Source organism: Electrophorus electricus, chromosome 11 (assembly GCF_041902795.1).
Source record: "Electrophorus electricus isolate QZ-2024a chromosome 11, ASM4190279v1, whole genome shotgun sequence".
NCBI lineage: Eukaryota > Metazoa > Chordata > Actinopteri > Gymnotiformes > Gymnotidae > Electrophorus > Electrophorus electricus.
The window spans coordinates 28,140,001-28,157,500 of NC_137507.1; the positions used below are offsets into that span (position 1 = coordinate 28,140,001).

Consider the following 17,500-nt stretch of genomic DNA (forward strand, 5'->3'; position numbering starts at 1 on the left):
TGTTTGTGTTTACCTGTTGTAAAGTATTGCTATATAGTGTCCTTTGTGGGTACTGTGCTTGTAGCTCTGGTCGCCGACCTGTTTTGGCTTCTGGTTATTCCCTGTGCCTGATCCCCCTCTGGATTGTTTAGTTGGACTGATCTGTGTTTTTGTATACTCTGGACTCACATTTTGCTGACCCGTGCTTGTCCCATTTGTACTGTTTTTGAGTTCTTTGGTTTCTCGTCCATTCATGTATAATAACTACAACTTTGGATCAGTCCTCTCTGAATACATCTGACTTGTCTATTTTTGATCTGCAAGCGTCTTAATTTAAATTTTTTTCCCCTTTCACATGCATCTGAAAAATCTAGAGAGACAACTGTATCACAATTGCAAACAAATAACTGAAATTTTAATATAACATGTCAGAGTGTAAGTTTTTATATGTAGTTTCCGGTTTTATTTGTCTTTTGGGTTTGGAGCTTTTATTTTGTTTTCCCCCCCCATATGTTATTGGCATGCCATCAATGTAGCCAATGGGAAGTTAGAGTGGCCCATGAGGGCGGAGCCAGACATAAAGCTCAGCATCAGACATCACCAGGCCAGTTGAGAACTGGGTTTTTTTCTTCTTTGTTTTGCTGGGATAGACGGCAGGTGCCCTTGTGTTTTATGTTCATTATCCAATACAGCAGTTTAATAGTTCTGACCTGGAATATGGTCTCTCCATGCTCCACTGCCACACACACTAGTTTTATTAAGAGTAAGTGACACTCTAGACCAGTACACCAGCACACCAGTACACCAGTACACCAGCACATGTCATTATTCCTACTGCCCCATGGCCCTACAGGTTACGAGTTGACACTCTGGACCTACAGCCAACGCTGGTTACACATTGCATACTGTTGCTCTAGCAAGAATGCATCCGCAATTGCTGTCTTTTCGAGTGTCTTTCCAACTCTCGAGTATCGTATTCGCATAGTCAGATCATGTTTTCAGTATAGGACAGTATATAGCCACTTTTGTTCGTTTGCCAGGAGTGCCAGTGATTTTGGACAGCACCATATGTCTAGATCCTTGAGAAGATTTCTCCGAAAGACGATACAGACAGTCTGTGTGTGTGTTAACTGTGTTGTTTGTGTCTGTTCCATGGTTTCCACTTTCGCAATCAAGGCTCCTCTCCAATCCTCAGCAGATCTTCAAGCCGCCTGGCATCCTTTAATAGGACTCCAGAGAGGAGATCTGAGAGCAGAGGGAGAGTATGAGAGCATGCTGGGACGCTGTTTAGAGAGCGCTACAGATTTGCAGACTAGTCGTGTTAACCCGGGCTTCGATCCATGCATTTCCCATTACGATGCCACTACTGTATGTTTGTATACATCCACATATTCGTGTATAGCTGCATCGTTCTGTCCCAACTATTACTGCATATTATGCCTGACTGTTTGACATTCAGACACTGTTGCACAGTTTGTGTTTCTGAAAACTTCGCACAGTACTGTCATTACTTGGTGACTTTTATCTGCAGGTTAAGATCCGTGTAAAGGCTGACACTTCACATGACACCACTGCTGTTACACTGTGATTACACCTTTAATCACTATGCAATATACTGTGCGCCAGTCTGTGGCCGAGCATTGATACCACATCCATGCTTACTTTCTACACGTTGAATAATCACATTATGCAAATACAAAGTGTTATTTTGATCCATTACACTGTAATGCTATAATTGTACTGTGAAGTGTTATGAAGCTTCCTAATTATACTTCAAAGTTTCTAGTTTCGAAGTTTTATTTGTCACATACATAGTATACTGTACTTTTCTACTGGTGTATTTGTGTAGAGACAATATTAAAAAAACTGAAATGGGAGAGGTTGAACCAATGACTGTAATTCAGACTCTTAAATGTGCAATTAAATTAAATTAAATGTGCAAGTTCCAATAATTAAAATAAATAAAAGAATAAAAGAGGTGTGAATAATGGCACATTCTCTCTGACAGCTTTGTCCATTCCTGAAATGAATGTTGGCTGAGATCAAACATCAATTCACACAAAAGCCAACAAGTCTGAAAACGTTCTGATAACACGTGCACCATTTCCAAAAAACCTCTTCCTCACTGAACGCCTGCCTTTACCATCGGATACATGTGATCTAAACGTGTCAACAAATGAATTTGTAAAACACACCAACTTGCAAATCACCTTTTTAAAATCTGCCTGCAATTTTGCTGACCTTTGTTCTTTCAGTGACTTGAAATATGGAAATAAGGTCAATTTATCAAAAATATGTATTTCTCATCACAAACACAACTGAATACTGACTGTGGTTATGCTTTTTTCATGTCTACACTTCTTGTTTCTCGGTATAAAAAGGTTTCAATCAACCACATGCTGCTCTCTGCAGGTACAAACAAAGATTTCTTTCTTATCAGATTATCTTAATGTTTTCTTAATACTCCAAAACTGAATATTATGTTACATACTGAATATAGATACACAATTTGTGCTAGTTGAGGTTACTTGGTCTGTCAGAAGTTGACAATAAAATGCAAAATTTGTGTACAAAAAGAAAATAGTATTTTTAAAATTCTTACCTTTGGCATATTGACTAATAAACAGAAAAGCAAAGAATACAAATAATATATTGTTTAATATCAGACCCGTAACACGTGGTGGCCCGAATGCCACAGGCCGAGGGGCAGGACGCACAAACTCCAACGTCTGGGACATACGTTTATTTACATAAATGACAACGACACTTACATGTATTACAAACGATCAACATAAACATGTAACGATTGACATTAAACACAATGAACAAGCAAAATTTTAACAATGACGAAAAGAGCATTAACACACTACGTCAACAACGAGCAACACTCTGCACACTTTGCCACGGGTTTATATATGTTTAGAGGAACGAGGTGCAGGTGTGTGCAGGTGTGAGCACATGACTCAGGGGAGGTGAGCAAAACCTCCATGATAATAATCACATTTGGTCTGCTTTAAGCATTTCATCTTTGCTGTGCTGCTTTTGAACAATATAGATGTGACAAATCTTATAAATATTTTTAGGATAATAATTTTTATAGTGTAGCCCTATTATTAAGTAACAAGATCACCAAATATCAGAAAGACACATGAATGATAATGATAATGCATTTCATCAGATCACAACAGCACATAAACATGTCTTTAACGTAAAACAAATTTTAAATGTAATTAAAAGACACAAAAGCTAAAAAAAACTTTTATGGAAGTGATGCGAATGAAACCTAAACAGTGGGGGAAACATGGACTTCAATGAAGGTACAGCTGTAATATCCTATAAAAGGCATCTAAGGCATGTGGGCGTTGGCCTGGTCTCAGAATGACTCATCTAGGTCACTGAGAAACAATTATTTGGCTGGCTGAAAGTCTTTTACAGGACTAATTATAAACAAATGACTGTCAGAGGTATTGTTTAACTCACTTAGTTTGCTTGTAATGGGTTGTCAGTATTTTTCAGCACCAGTCCTTATATCTGAATTTTCTGGGCAGGATGAAAAAACGTTGCCACAGAACCTAGGCCGAGATTTTACTCAGTGTTCAGTTCAGCCTCTTCTGTTCGGCTTTGACAGTTCAAATGTGATGAAGTAATAATAAGTGGTGCATGGCACTCTCCTTTCCTGCACTGCGGTCTGATCAGGGTGTAGTCTGTCAGAGGATGGAGCACAATGCTAAGTGGAAGGCAGAGGTTGGGTGGGACCAGTGCTGTTGGCTGGGATAGAAGCGCTCCGGGCGGAGGCCGCTGCGCTCCTCTTCTGGATGCGGTGCAGGAGAATGCGATACGCTCCGGTTAAAGGACTCCGGCAGTCCAGCTGTGAGTGGTTCTTCAGGTGCTCCTCGGTGATCCCTAGCTCCTCCAGTACCTCCTTTACTGCACGCTCTCGGGCGCAGAGCTCCGCCGCCGGAGCCGCCAGGTGCGCAGGTGTGGGGGGTGCCGGGGGGTATGGGAGCGGGTACCTGATGCCACCCAGCCAGCCGCTGGCCATGACCCGGGCGATAGGGGATCGCTGGGCAGGCTCCAGGGTCAAGAGGCCCTCGATGACCCTCCGGCATGGCTCGGGCACGTAGGAGGGCATGGCGTAGGTGCCCTGGAGCACGCTTGTTCGCAGCTTAGGCAGGTCTGGGCCATTGAAGGGGAACGAGGCGGTCACCATGAAGTACAGGAGCACGCCCAACGCCCAGAGGTCCACGAACGACCCTACGTAGGCCTCGTCCCGGAAGAGCTCGGGAGCGGCGTAGGGCAGAGAGCCGCAGAAGGTGGAGAGCACCTCGTCGGGCCTGACCTCAGCACTGAAGCTAAAGTCGCCCACCTTGACCACATGGCCGGCGCCGTAGAACACGTTCTGGGCCTTCAGGTCCCGGTGGATGATGTTAGTGTCATGCTGAGAGTGTGGACAGCACAGAGACTGTTATCCAAATATGAACGTTTCTATCAAAGGAAACTGCATAAGGCCTGTATCTAACCCCCCAAGTTCAGATCTTCCAAGGATCTGGGGCAGATAAAGTGCTTCTGAATCCACATAACAATCACTCATCCAGAGCCTTTCTTCCTAACTGCTGTGGATATTTATATATTGAATAACACGAATCCGATTTCAGGTCTCTGGCGACACTCACCATGTACCTGACTGCGGACAGGATCTGAGAGAACACCAGCCTACTCTCAGCATCAGACATTCGCCCCCTGCTGGAGATACTGGAGTATAGCTCTCCACCAGAGGCGTACTCCATCACCAGGTACAGGCGTCTGAAGGTCTCCACTACCTCGTACAGACGCACAACATTGGGATGGGACAGTTTCTCCATGCAGCTGACCTCAGCAGAGAATAGTCGCTGTGAGTGTTTGTCCAGATGCACTTTGTCCAGGATTTTGACGGCGACTTGCTCTTGGAGAAGTGGAAGGAGATTTAAAGAATAGATATAAATAATGGGTAAAAAAAAAAAAAACATGACAAAGAAATAAAAAGGCAGAGAGAGAGAGAGAGAGAGAGAGAGAGAGAGGGAGAGAGAGAGAGAGAATATGATGAAAGCAGTAGACATGTGCAATGGAATATTTGAATTTAGTAGAATATCTGTGGCAGCCCCAAAAAAGAGAACAGGAAACCTATAAACAATAAAGAGAAATAATAACACATTATTTCCACCAATTTAAAATGATCATTTTCTTTTTATGTCATCGATATGAGCTGTTGGCGTCTTTGCCTAAAGACCTTTCCCAGCGGGATTTGCAGGAAAGGTCATTCAAAGCATAAGCGAGACTGTCGGAGCCCTTGTGACATGAGGATTAACCTAGTTCTGCTTCCTCAGGCTGAGCAGTTCATGTGGGAGAACACGCTGACATCATTATGCTCAAAACAGAAGACGAAGATTCCAGTTTTTATCTGATCTCGTCACTTAAAAAAAAAAAAATCTGTTCTCATTTGATCTAATCTCACCTTTGGTGAGGTCATGGATGCCGAGTCTGACTTGGGAGAAGTTCCCGTTGCCGATGTTGTGACGCAGCTGATAGAAGCCGATGCGCCTGCCGAAAGTGAGGTCCCTGACCACCCTCTCGCAGTGAGCAAGGTCATGCACGGCGACCTCAAGCGGCGTGCACTTGGCCTGCACTTCCCGGGGCTCGGATCTCTCTTCTCCCACCTCCTCGGGGAGGGACACCTCCCGCCAGGCATGCTGGGTAGCGCGGCCCCTGTGACTCGCTGTCTGATGAGCTGCCCACCCTGGAGGGGTATGGCGAAGGAGGGAGAGAGAGAGAGGGAGAGAGAGAGAGGGTGAGAGGGAGAAAGAGAGTGAATGAGAGAGGTGCAGAAAACACATATAGTAGTAACTATTCATTATAAAAGTGAGATGGTCATTCTCATTAAGACCCATTAAAAAGTAATTTTGGCATTCATAAGAAATTCTGTTCTATTTTTCGTGCTTACCTAGTGACTGTCCTTTCCCACTTTTCTTTGGTTTTCCGTACACATTCCTGTTCGGGACCATGGCAAGCTTACTTGGTTCCCTTAGACCTGGCAGTCCGCTATTCCAGTCAATAGACCTGGCAGTCCGCTATTCAAATCCAGCTCTCGTCTTTGTGATAATCCAGATCGTTTGGTGTATTCACAGCCCCGAATGTTCTTGCAGTCCTTGAGAGCATCCAGCACCCACTTCAGAGCGACACACACTGACTCGCCACACACACTCGCTCACTTAATTCCAGACTGCTGCCCCGCTTAGCTGCCTCTACCGTATCAAGCCTGGCTAATCCAGTGGCCAGACCCACTGACCCACACACCTGTCAATCATTCACACAGGCAATGATGAGATTATAGGTTCTCACTGTGTACCGGCAGGTCACTGAGATCGGTTATTAAACCACTGAGTGTGTGTGTGTGTGTGTGTGTGTGTGTGTGTGTGTGTGTGTCTTTGGGTGGGTATGTGTCTGTCTGAGGATTCATTTAAGGGTTCAGTTTTAGGGGTCTCATTTAAAAATTACAATAAATAAACAACAGCAGAAACAGAAGATGTGCGTTATGGTACAGGGCTGCTCTAAAGAGCTGGGCCCAGTTTCACCTCAGTCAGGTGAAGGATGAATCTACATGAAATCGAGGGAGACGGGACAATTACAGATACACCTCTCACTCTCTCTCCACACACACACACACACACACACACACAAGGCTAAGATCTCATGAAATGTTTGGAGTCAGCACTTTGTGTACCAGTGAGGACATCCAGGCACGTGACTCACAGATAACCTTGCAGGCTCAGAGAGAGGAGTGAGAGATGTGTGCTCACATACCTGTACAGCTCCAACTCACCACCACGTTCCACTGGAATCGATCACTCCACTGGATCCTGCAGGCAGTTCACTTATCCCTCTCATACTTTGCAGTCTACTACTAGGATATCTTGGTTATTAACTAAGTAACTTGGCTCTATGTCCCCACAAGTAATGGCAAAGTGTCTCCAGCCACAACTAGCATGCTAACTGCAGGGTTGCTTGCTTAAGAGCTTATGATGTCCAGTAGGACACAATGAGAGGACATGATGTGACATGAAAATAGGATGACATGTAGACCCAGTAAGCGGGACTCATTCTCAACACACCGAACAAAGATTTGCCACTCAGACATTTAGTGCATGCTCATCTGAGGTTTCCTACATGAATCTGGAACATTACTCATTTATTAAAGGCACAGTGATAATGTGGCCAAGCGTTCCCAAATCTCTCGGCTCAGTGTGCCCCTTGTTCTGTCCTCGTGGAAAGTTTTTGGGTCATGTGTTTTATGACCAGACCAGGCATGACAAACAGCTGTTCCTGAAATTCCAAAGCAAGGAAGTCTCACCTTCTGATCTGATCACATTGTTTACCGTATATGTTCAACACATGTAATTAATGGCTGTGGTTATTACTGTCTTTAGTAGTCCTGTCAGGATCATAGTAAATCTCCGTGGAAGATAAACCAATGACTTCCAACAGTCATGAATGCGAGATCCAGACTGCTAATGATTAGCTGACTAAGTGTCATTTAGGTGCTCCTTGATCAAAGATAAAAAGCTGTGATCAGTGTGCTGAGTGTGTGTGTGTGTGTGTGTTAAAGGTGTAACTGAAGATCACTGATTAAAATGAGAGGGGTGGAAATGGCTCAGGAAGACAGGACATCAAAGAGGTCCTGAATACACAGGCAGGAGAAGCAGGACTGGGCTGAGCTACCGTCATTCTGCATCATCCAGGAAACGTGTGTCATACGTACATGTGTTCACTAGCACTTCACGTCATTAATCAGACAGATTCATCAATCAGCTGGAGCATAATAACAGGCACATGACAAAATGGAGGAAGCGTCTGGCCTTTGGTGAAAACGCGTAACCAGAAGAAGAAACTGTAAAGTCAGTGTCTGTCTAAGATGAGAGTGCTATCAAAGCAAAGTAAAAATGCCTGTGAGTATCTCCAATAACATTCTTCTCTGCTTTGGGTCATCCTATCATCTATCCTTTGCGCAGAGAAGTGTGTGTGTGGGGGGGTGTGGATGTGTGTGTGTGTGCGTGTGCTGCTTTGACCGCTTTCTCCCACGCCATTTGGCTCGTGCAGAATAAACACCAAGGTGTTGTAGTCCTCGGTTGGTGGGTGGGTGGGGGGGCTTTGCTGGGCTTGCTTTACTAGTGACTGCCCCTGTTTTGGTTGAAGCAGAGGTGCTAAACACCTTCCTCCCGAGATAAAGGAGGAATAATACCCCTCAATGAGAGGCGCTTAGAGCCAAAAAACCCCTTAAGAAGTTAATCAGGGAGAGGGTACGACCCGGGCGACACGCCGACCTGCCGAGATCCCGCGACCCAGAACAAGGGGGCTCGTCCTCGAAGGTGACAAGAGCCGCAGGTGTCTGGGGGGTGGGATTCCCTTTGATGTGGCCTCCGCCCAGCAGCAGGCATTAGAATAATGGAAATTTGATTATTCGTCACCGCTTTAAATCAGCACCAGTTGGGAACCTTCAGTCCGCCACATCTGGGAGCGGGGCTCAGGCACTTATAAATATTCCCTTGCGGGTTGCACAGCGGTGACAGTCGGCAGAGACGCAGGGGAAGCCGGGTGGGCATTTATGTGTGCGATGCTCAGAAGTGTCACCATGGATGTGTTGCCATCGTGTGTTTTTCTCCTTCTCTGCGTGTGCCATCTGAGCTGTAAGTAGCACTCTTTTCATTCCCTCTGTTCACACAGCATCTACACAAACCCGCCAGTGAAAGAGTCACAGTTTGCCTGCCCTTATATCTCAAGGACTTGAGCAGTATATTAAACCGAAATGGTCCTTAAAATTGTATAGTGTCGTTAGTATTAGAAGCAAATGTTTTATGTACAAATGAACAAATAAGAAACAAATCCTGTTATTTGTGTCAGTGGGTCATTGTGGTTGCACAGAGAAAATAGTGAAACTGTACTATTACAAAGCAAACACTAAGGGATGATATTTCATGTCTTGTCTGTCCAAAATGTAAATGCCTACTGCTGACCAAACATGACAAATAAGAATTTTGCTCATTCACTGTGCTGTTTTATTGCCTTCGTGTCGTCCTGTACTGAGTGTACTGCGTGTGTTTTTGTGTGTCTCACAGTTATGGCAGTATTGAACCAGCACACAGAGTCAAGGAACCTGTTTGCAGAGAGAGCCTGCTGTAGAAGACAAAGTCACTTCCTCTACATAGGACAAGGTAAAGGACAGGACTGGTTCAACGCCATGGCGCCCCCTTTCAGTCCTGACTAGAAATAACTGCTTCGGTACAAATATTTAGCCAAAAGAAACCGACCAACCAACAAAGAAGCGAAAAAAAAAGAAAAAGAAAAAAGAAAAATGCGAATGATATCTAGCTTCTGCGATTTCTAAATGTAACAATCCGAGGAAGATTTATTGACAGGCTGTTTGAAGATTGAAGGTTGTTTCCCCTGTGCTGTAACTCAGATATCCTAGGCAGTCCCATAAACATGGACGTGGGTATGTGCAGGACTCACTGCAGCCAGTCGCAGCCAATTGCCTTTGAGGCCAGGGTGCAGAGCTACTCGAGAACTTCCTCCATGCTGGACTACCTGAAAGACAGAAAGGTAAGTCAGAAATAAAGCACTAATATACCACATTAAAGCAAGCTGCTGTACACCACTACTGGCCACAATACAAGTGAAATAACAAACCACCAGACAGACAAACAAGCAAGCTGAAGGTTGAATAAGTTACTTCACACCCTAGTACATATTTAAAAGTACTGCAATATTTTGACAGTATATCAGTTATGTTATTACATTATGATATCCAGTTATAATATGTGGAATTAGCACAGGCCAAATTTTGGTTCCTGAATTATAGTGTCCCTTGTTCAACAGACGCGACTACTGGGATCGCCCCATCGAGAGTCCGCGAGTACCGTGGGAAATGTGCCGTCATGCGGCGCGAGCTCAACCTGCGAGCCTACCGGCATGCGCGTGGACAAAGTTATGCTTTTTGACGGTGTGCGCGAGGTCGAAGTGATAGAAGAGTGTCACTGCGAGGCAAAGGTCACGAGGTGCATCCGCGCGCCCTCGCTCAAGACGTACTTTTATGAAACCCCGTATGAGACCGTCGTTGATGTTGGGAAATGTGTAGGGTCAAAAGGTGAACTAGGTAAGAAAAATACTGTTAAAAATGCCTACAGCAACTTTTCAAAGACATTTTAACGGTAATTTCATTCGTCTAAATATTAATCGCATAAATAATATATTCCTTAAATCTCGGTCCCTGTTTCTATAATTTCTATAATACCAGTTCTATATTCAAATAGTTGCAATCTGAGAAATGCGAAGACAGAACATTTATATTGTAATTGTTCGTCACAGTTGTTTCTGTCATGATAAACGAGGCTGGTTTAACTGAAAGACTGTGATTTGGTTCTTCACAGAGGGGTTTTCCTGCGTGCCCACTAAATTTGACTCCACTGTTGTGGACACGCCAAACAAAGTGGAGCTCATTCAGACCGTGGTGGGGTGTGACGTGAAAGAAGGATGCTACAGAGTCCCTTACGTGGAATATCACTATGAGATGTCATACAACGCCGACGGACTCAGGGAAGAAACCCTGAAGGTTGGTTTTCACAGACTAAAAAACACCTTGCCAGCCAAAAGGCTTCAAATGATCCATGAATATTAGATACAGGGATGACTGGGTGTAAATGGGTGCAGATATTTAGTTACTGCTAAAGGTAAGCCACTGGCATTTCTAATATCAACAAATGATTGTTATTATAAGTAGCCAATTTCTCAACACACCTTGTAGATGAGATCAGTAAATAATTTACATCCATAAAACATAAACATTTTGTCTTTTTTTAAAAATCTGGGAGTATAAAAGCAAGGGTCATGAGTCTGCAGTTAAGAAGGAAATTAGTCATTTCCATGTGGTGTCAGCCATGACTAATAAGTGATCTCCATTTGCCAGACAAAAAAAGGGTCAAATTGATGATCCGTTTCCCTTAACCCAATCCACATCTTCCTTTTAACCCCCAAATTATGCATAATGAGAGACTGATGTCACTCATTTATAATTAAAGAACACTTTTAGTGCTGAGACACCACGAGACATACGAGACAAAATGTAGTAACTTTATGCATCATCCAAATAAAGTCTAAATAAATAAGTTAATGAATAAATAACAAAAATAAAGCTTGTGTACCTGTTGTGTGATCCTTTCCTAAAATGACACTAATTGTTTTTGCATTGTTAAAACCCCCATAGATTTATAGATTTATTGATTTACTGACACCATGTGCCCACATGGCCTCATTTTCCATCAAGTATCATTTGGATTGTGAAAGTCAAGAATTTGCGTATTTGAGTCAAGGGAGGGAAATGGTGACCATCTGTTGCAAAGGAGGTGTGAGGAACAGATCACACAGAGCCCCAGCAGGTGCCAAATCAAAGCATTTAGCATGGAAAGAAGAAACCCCCATCCCCCACCCTGGGGTCTGCTGTTGGCTGGTAGCTGGTGGTGAGATGACTGCTCCTCTCTCTTGTGTTGCTAATTTTCTTGCAGGAAATAGATGTGGGGAGATGTTTGGGAAGCTGCACTTCAGGAAGCCACTGTCTTCTCAGGTACGCTTCAAAACAGCCAGTGTAACAAAGACAGAGAAAACACACACACACACAGTTCACGAAACATTTGCATTTCACTTTGATCAGTCTGAAAACTTTGAGAAAGACATTAAAACACTCATCTGGATAAAGTTTGTCCCGATAATTTAATCTTATTCAAGGGTAGCGTTCTTCTGTGAGAAATGAAACTTTGAGTTGGTGCCAATGGTGCCAATTCTGTAGCTCATAATGCATCTACTTGGTTCACTGGCTACTTTTTTACTGACATTTCAGCTTCATTAACGCATCTACTCCATATGGTGAAAACATTGTCAAATGTCTATCAAAACACCAGAATAATGTTTCCCCCCCCCCCCCCCCCCCCTGAATTTTACACTAATCTTGCTGTTATAAATCAATCTAAGTCCGCTAACTAGACATTCAGACTTCGTGGCTGCACTAAGAATCAGTGTTCAGACTTGCTTGCACTGTTTCGCAGGAGTGCGTCCGGTACAGCCGAGTGTTTGCTGTGGGCAGAAGGCCAAGGGAGCGCGTGCGTCCCGCAAAGCTACGCGAGCCACACGTTTCTGAATCAGCGTGGCCAAATCCGCACCGTACTGGCCATCACGTCGTGCCTCTGCCAGTCCTAGCCACAGCGACCTCTACTGGGAGTGCGCAATAACTACAGCGATGTGACGGAGACATGTCACATGCTCGTCGAGGACAAATATGTCTCTTATATTCAACTGACATGTCTCAGCTGTGGATGTAATATATGTAAAATATGTAAAGATAATTTGTACAAATACAATGATGTCATTAATTGAGTCCTTTATTTTATTAAGTGTTTTAAAATGTCTAACGCGTGCGCGCGCACACACACACACACACACACACACACGCACAGACGCACGCACACACACAAGGAGCGCACTAAGATTTTTCTCATCACTTAAAATTTTTATTTTGTCATTTTCTTAACAAATCTGCTCTTAAGCCACGTACTTGTTTGGCCGCTATGAAACGTCTTTTAGAAGAAGCCACGAGCTTTCACGCGCAGGTCTATGTGTTGTCTGCGCGTGTGGGCCCGGGGCATATAACAGCTGCGCGCGACTTACGATAGCCTGGCGCGAGGAAGCCATTATGACGCTCTAAGGAGCGATGATATTTGTGCAGGTGAATATCGTGTTTGCAGACTGAGAGGACATCAGCAGACATCAGCAGCACCTGCGCTGCGTGGAGGCCCACTTTAACTTGCAAGTGTTGGCCATAAAACCTGCCTGTGCGAGCGAAGGAAAACAAAGGTTTCCTCTGTTAAGATTAACAATAGTGAATCTATTTCCCACATGGTGACATTTCTAAACAAGCAGGACAGTCCCAGAGAAATAAGAAACGAGCGATAAGTGAATTAAAGTGTTAGATTTTCGAAGCGTTTATATGTTAGTAGACAGTTTATACTAGAGAGGAAAGAACTTGTTTTCATTAACGGTGCATGATAACAGTCGGTTCAAATGAACGGAGCCTGACACTAATGAATGGGTTGATTACAGAGGCTCAACCTAAACTAACTGCTCTTAACATCTGCTCGTTAACTACGTGGAGTTGACTTTGTTTGAGCAGGTGTTGTGTTGTGTGCATTTGCTTTGAGAAGGTAATTGTTCCTGTTGTATCAAATCCTCCTCGTTTGTCTACATTAATGGATCCATTCTTAACGACGTTAACCACCTGCGGAGTGCAAACTTCCTAACTCTTCCTCCCAGTCTGCTCCATCTCCAGCGTATATGGAGCTCTTATTAAAAACACGGCCTTTCCCCACCCTTTACACTGATAAACCTTCTTTGGGACCTTTTGAAGTCCTTTCTAAATGAATGTCTACGTTCTCAAGATAAATTCCTTTGCTCTTGCATCCGAGGAACCCGGCAGACTAAATCATCACTCGAACTCACACCTTGTTAACACCGCCATTACCTTCTGCGTTACACTCGGCGATCATTGACTTACATTTGCGAGCAAATAGCACCTCTTTGTCACTGTTTACCGAAGACTCAGACACCGCGGGCCGGTCTCATATAAAGTGGTACCGGCCAGAAGGTGCTCAGTCCGTTGCCTCTGCCAGGTGTAACCTCCCTGAACACGAGCGTCCAGAGCATCGGATACAGGTATGACCAAGATGCTGACCGTGGCGTTGCTCCTGATCGCTCTTGTAAGTCCTGGCAACCCTAGGCCATCCCCTAACCATTTAGAAAACCAGTTTAAGACAGAAAATGACTCGAAGGAAGTCCGCTCTGCAGCTATTAAAAGGCTCTTGGAAGTCTTCGGCATGGAGGATCTCCCCGCGTCTCTGGTCCGCGGGCACAAACAGCCTCCCCAGTACATGCTGGACCTGTACAACACAGTGGCGGATGTGGACGGAGTCACCAAAGACCCCACGGTACTGCAGGGAAACACCGTCCGCAGTTTCTTCGACAAACGTAAGACACGACGTTAACATGAGCAGCTTTCTGTTTCAGTCAGTATGGTTTGAGTTGGTATTAGTTACTGCTTATTTCGAGATCTAAACAGTTTCCTTCTCACATGGGTTAGATGGTGCGTATGCTAAACGCGGAATAGTACACAATCGGCGCTAATTCCGGTTTATGTTTTACTCAACAGTGCATAGTGAACAAATCGAATTTTTATTCAATTTGTCGTCCGTGGCAAGAAGCGAAAAGGTCCTCACAGCGGAGCTCCACCTTTTCAAACTGAGGGCGCAGGAAGCACTAACGTTCAACAGGCATCATTTCTGCCAGGTAAGACCTCGTCCTGCCAAAACACAGTTACCGGATCAGAGTTTTCACTGGCCTGCTAGGTGGCGCACGACACGACATCGCGCCAGGAAATAAAAGGGCCGACAGCAAGCATAGAAATGGCTCCCTCCTGTTTTTGTGCACAGGTCAGTATCTTTCAGGTTGTTGATGGCAGCAAAACGGACAACCCTCAGGGCAAGAAACTCGTATCTTCAAGGCTTATTCCCATACACTCCAATGGTTGGGAGGTTTTTACCATCACACAAGCTGTGAGTTTAACAAAACTGTCGTTTTTCACTTTTATTTGATTTTTTTCACATACTGAGACCAGAATTAGAATGTCTTTATTATAAGTATGTTTCGTAAAGGTGAATCTTTGCGCATTATTGCTGGACGTGCTGTGTAGGTACGCACCTGGATGCTGGATGAGCGCAGCGACCTCAGTTTGATGGTTTCGGTTCAGCCTCTGGGTTCCGCGACGGACCTGAAGCCCGTGCGATTCGCATCGGGTCAGAGCCACCACCACAGCAAACAACCCATGATGGTGCTCTTCACCGACGACAGCAGACGTGCCACTTCACCGGAGACCGCTCAGAGAAGTACACCCCCCTCCTTTACGCCCTCTGCTTGTTTAATTATCGAATCCTAATGCACACTACGCGGTAATGACTGTGAATGTTTCAGTAGCTACACTAAAGCGAACGCGAAAAGTATCGTAGTTACAAGAGCGAGGGACGAGAACCTAATCCGTGGCGTGTAAGCGGTTTTAACGAACGGATCGGGAAGGTTAAGGTGATTCCGGCAAGACGTTTCCCACAGACCCAGTTTCCTCTAACCTGAAGTCCTTTTCTTCCCCAGGGCCTGAGGATTCCTCAGCAGGTCCCAGCCTTCCTCTCCCCAGCCTGACCCTGCCGTCCTCGGAGCGTCGTCACACGCGCTCCCTCGACTACGATGATCTCCCCGAGAAGCTCCCGTGCCAGCGGATGCCGCTCTACGTCGACTTCGAGGAGATCGGCTGGTCCGGGTGGATCGTGTCTCCTCGTGGCTACAACGCCTACCACTGCAAGGGCTTCTGTCCCTTCCCCTTGGGACAGAACATGAGGCCGACCAATCATGCCACCGTCCAGTCCATCATCAATGCCCTAAAGCTGAGCAAAGCCGTGGAGACGCCCTGCTGTGTTCCTGACAAGCTCTTCTCCATCAACCTCCTCTACTTCGACGACGACGAGAACGTCGTACTGAAGCAGTACGACGACATGGTAGCAGGGAGCTGTGGATGTCACTGACACCCCAATACTGGAAATAACACGTGCATGAGAAGCCCAACAGAGACACGTAGACAAGAAGTAGTTTCATGCCTGCTTGAAAAGCAGTTGCCTGGCAACATTAACAGCATGGTTTGCTAACAGTGACACCTTATAAGGTTTGTTTTGTGAATTTTTGCTACTTCAATGCAAAATCAATAGCACTAGTAAGAGGTGGTGTTTGGAATCCTGCTTTAAAACACAATAGAAATGGTGGACTGCCCATAAATGCTACTCGGTTTTTCATACAACTTTGTAAAAAATGTAAATATGAAAAATTAATATATGAAGGAGCTTTATTTTGTTCCCTGTAAAACTTGTACATTTGTATATTGTGTGTTGTGAACTATTATAAAGTATAAATAAATTGTTAAACAAAAACGCCTTCTTGAGTCACTGTTTAATTTAATTAGTTATGAATATGCTTTCAGATTACTTGATAAAAATGACACAAATTCAAAGTTTCATTTAAAACATGTGGAGGCCCTACAGTCAAGGGCTGCTGTCAATTTCACTGACATTTCATTTCTGACATTTTCGGCATTTAGAAGACGTTCATATCCAGAGCGACTTACCCAAGTACTTTGTTGTCTTCTCATAAAACGTATCCTAGCCAGCATAGTAGGTGACAAAAATGTCACTATTATTATTATTATTATTATTAAGGTATCCTTTCATTCATATTCAGTGCCAGTGGAAGAAAGGTAGTAGATCACATGAGGGAAAATGGCTAAAAGAGGAAGCTAACATATATATATTACGGCAGATGCTATAGTGCAGAGGAGATATATGGAGGTTTTGAAGACACACAGCATCCCTTTATGATTTGAAAACACGGCGGTATTAATGACAACCTGTGAAGTGCTGAATTTTTAAAACTAGTTTGCATTTAAATGTGGTGTGATGCAAAAATGAAGCATTAATAGAAGTATTAAATGAAGAATTAATTGAAGTATTAAATGAAGAATTAATTGAAAAATTGATTGAAGTAATAATTGAACAATTGATTGAAGTAGTAATTGAAGAAATGATTGAAGTATTAAATGCAAGTTGAATTGAGCTCATCAGCACTAGCATGAAAAAAGTGAACTGCATTAGAATTCAGTATGACCCTCACACAAGAATCATGTCACAGTATGCTTTCAGAGGTGTGTTTAGTGTATGTGTGTGTGTGTGTGTGTGTGTGTGCGTGTGTGTGCGTGCGTGTGTGCGCATGTGTGCGTGTGTATGTGTGTGCGCGCGTATATATGTGTGTGTGTGTGTATATATGTGAGTGTGTGTGTGTTGGCAGGGAAGCCATTCTTTTTTATTCTTTTTGTCATTGTTTTGTTGCTTTCCAGACAAAAATCTTTTTTTTCCAACACGTATATTTGCATTATCAATAATCCTTCTGCTAGGATATCATGCCTTGCTGGATATTACTATTCAGTTCTGCTTTTCTTAGTTTATTCCTTTTTAAAATTATTTTTTATTTCTTATCTTTGAAGCATGTTCAGCTCCAACTCTCTTTTCTTTCATTGTTTTATTACTTTTGTAAATGTTAAACTTCTTTATGCACAATTATACTTTCTAATAAAATAAATATGAAACATTTAATTTTTATTCCATAACACTTTAAATATCAAATGAGCTAGAATATCAAGGTAACAAGAAAAAAATTGTAACCAATCTTTTAGGCTGACTAGACAGATTTATTCTGGGTTGATATAATGTTAAATACGATAACACAAACAGCAGAGGAATTAAACATACATAATGCGTAATACTTACCAATACATAATACATAATACATGGCAACTAAACAC

The 17,500-nt window shown here is 43.7% G+C and overlaps 3 protein-coding genes across 3 annotated transcripts; 2 read left to right on the forward strand and 1 right to left on the reverse strand.

Moving 5' to 3' along the window:
- Nucleotides 1-2,707: 2,707 nt before the first annotated feature.
- Nucleotides 2,708-6,202, reverse strand: LOC113581932 (serine/threonine-protein kinase NIM1). The gene is given in 5 exon segments (XM_035528097.2): nucleotides 2,708-3,781; nucleotides 3,784-4,417; nucleotides 4,653-4,921; nucleotides 5,471-5,752; nucleotides 5,957-6,202. Coding segments are annotated over 5 exon segments (1,341 nt in total). The 5' UTR covers nucleotides 6,018-6,202; the 3' UTR covers nucleotides 2,708-3,686.
- A 2,424-nt stretch (nucleotides 6,203-8,626) lies between these two features.
- On the forward strand, nucleotides 8,627-12,346 carry pnhd (pinhead). Its single transcript, XM_027017444.2, has 7 exons — nucleotides 8,627-8,696; nucleotides 9,126-9,221; nucleotides 9,470-9,609; nucleotides 9,886-10,162; nucleotides 10,437-10,618; nucleotides 11,568-11,626; nucleotides 12,105-12,346. The coding sequence occupies exons 1-7, from the start codon at nucleotides 8,642-8,644 to the stop codon at nucleotides 12,253-12,255; spliced, it is 960 nt and encodes a 319-aa protein (XP_026873245.2). The 5' UTR covers nucleotides 8,627-8,641; the 3' UTR covers nucleotides 12,256-12,346.
- Nucleotides 12,347-13,766: 1,420 nt separating this feature from the next.
- Nucleotides 13,767-15,849, forward strand: admp (anti-dorsalizing morphogenic protein). The gene is made up of 5 exons (XM_027017419.3): nucleotides 13,767-14,076; nucleotides 14,258-14,394; nucleotides 14,538-14,660; nucleotides 14,798-14,990; nucleotides 15,250-15,849. The coding sequence occupies exons 1-5, from the start codon at nucleotides 13,767-13,769 to the stop codon at nucleotides 15,675-15,677; spliced, it is 1,191 nt and encodes a 396-aa protein (XP_026873220.2). The 3' UTR covers nucleotides 15,678-15,849.
- The last annotated feature ends 1,651 nt before the right edge of the window (nucleotides 15,850-17,500 follow it).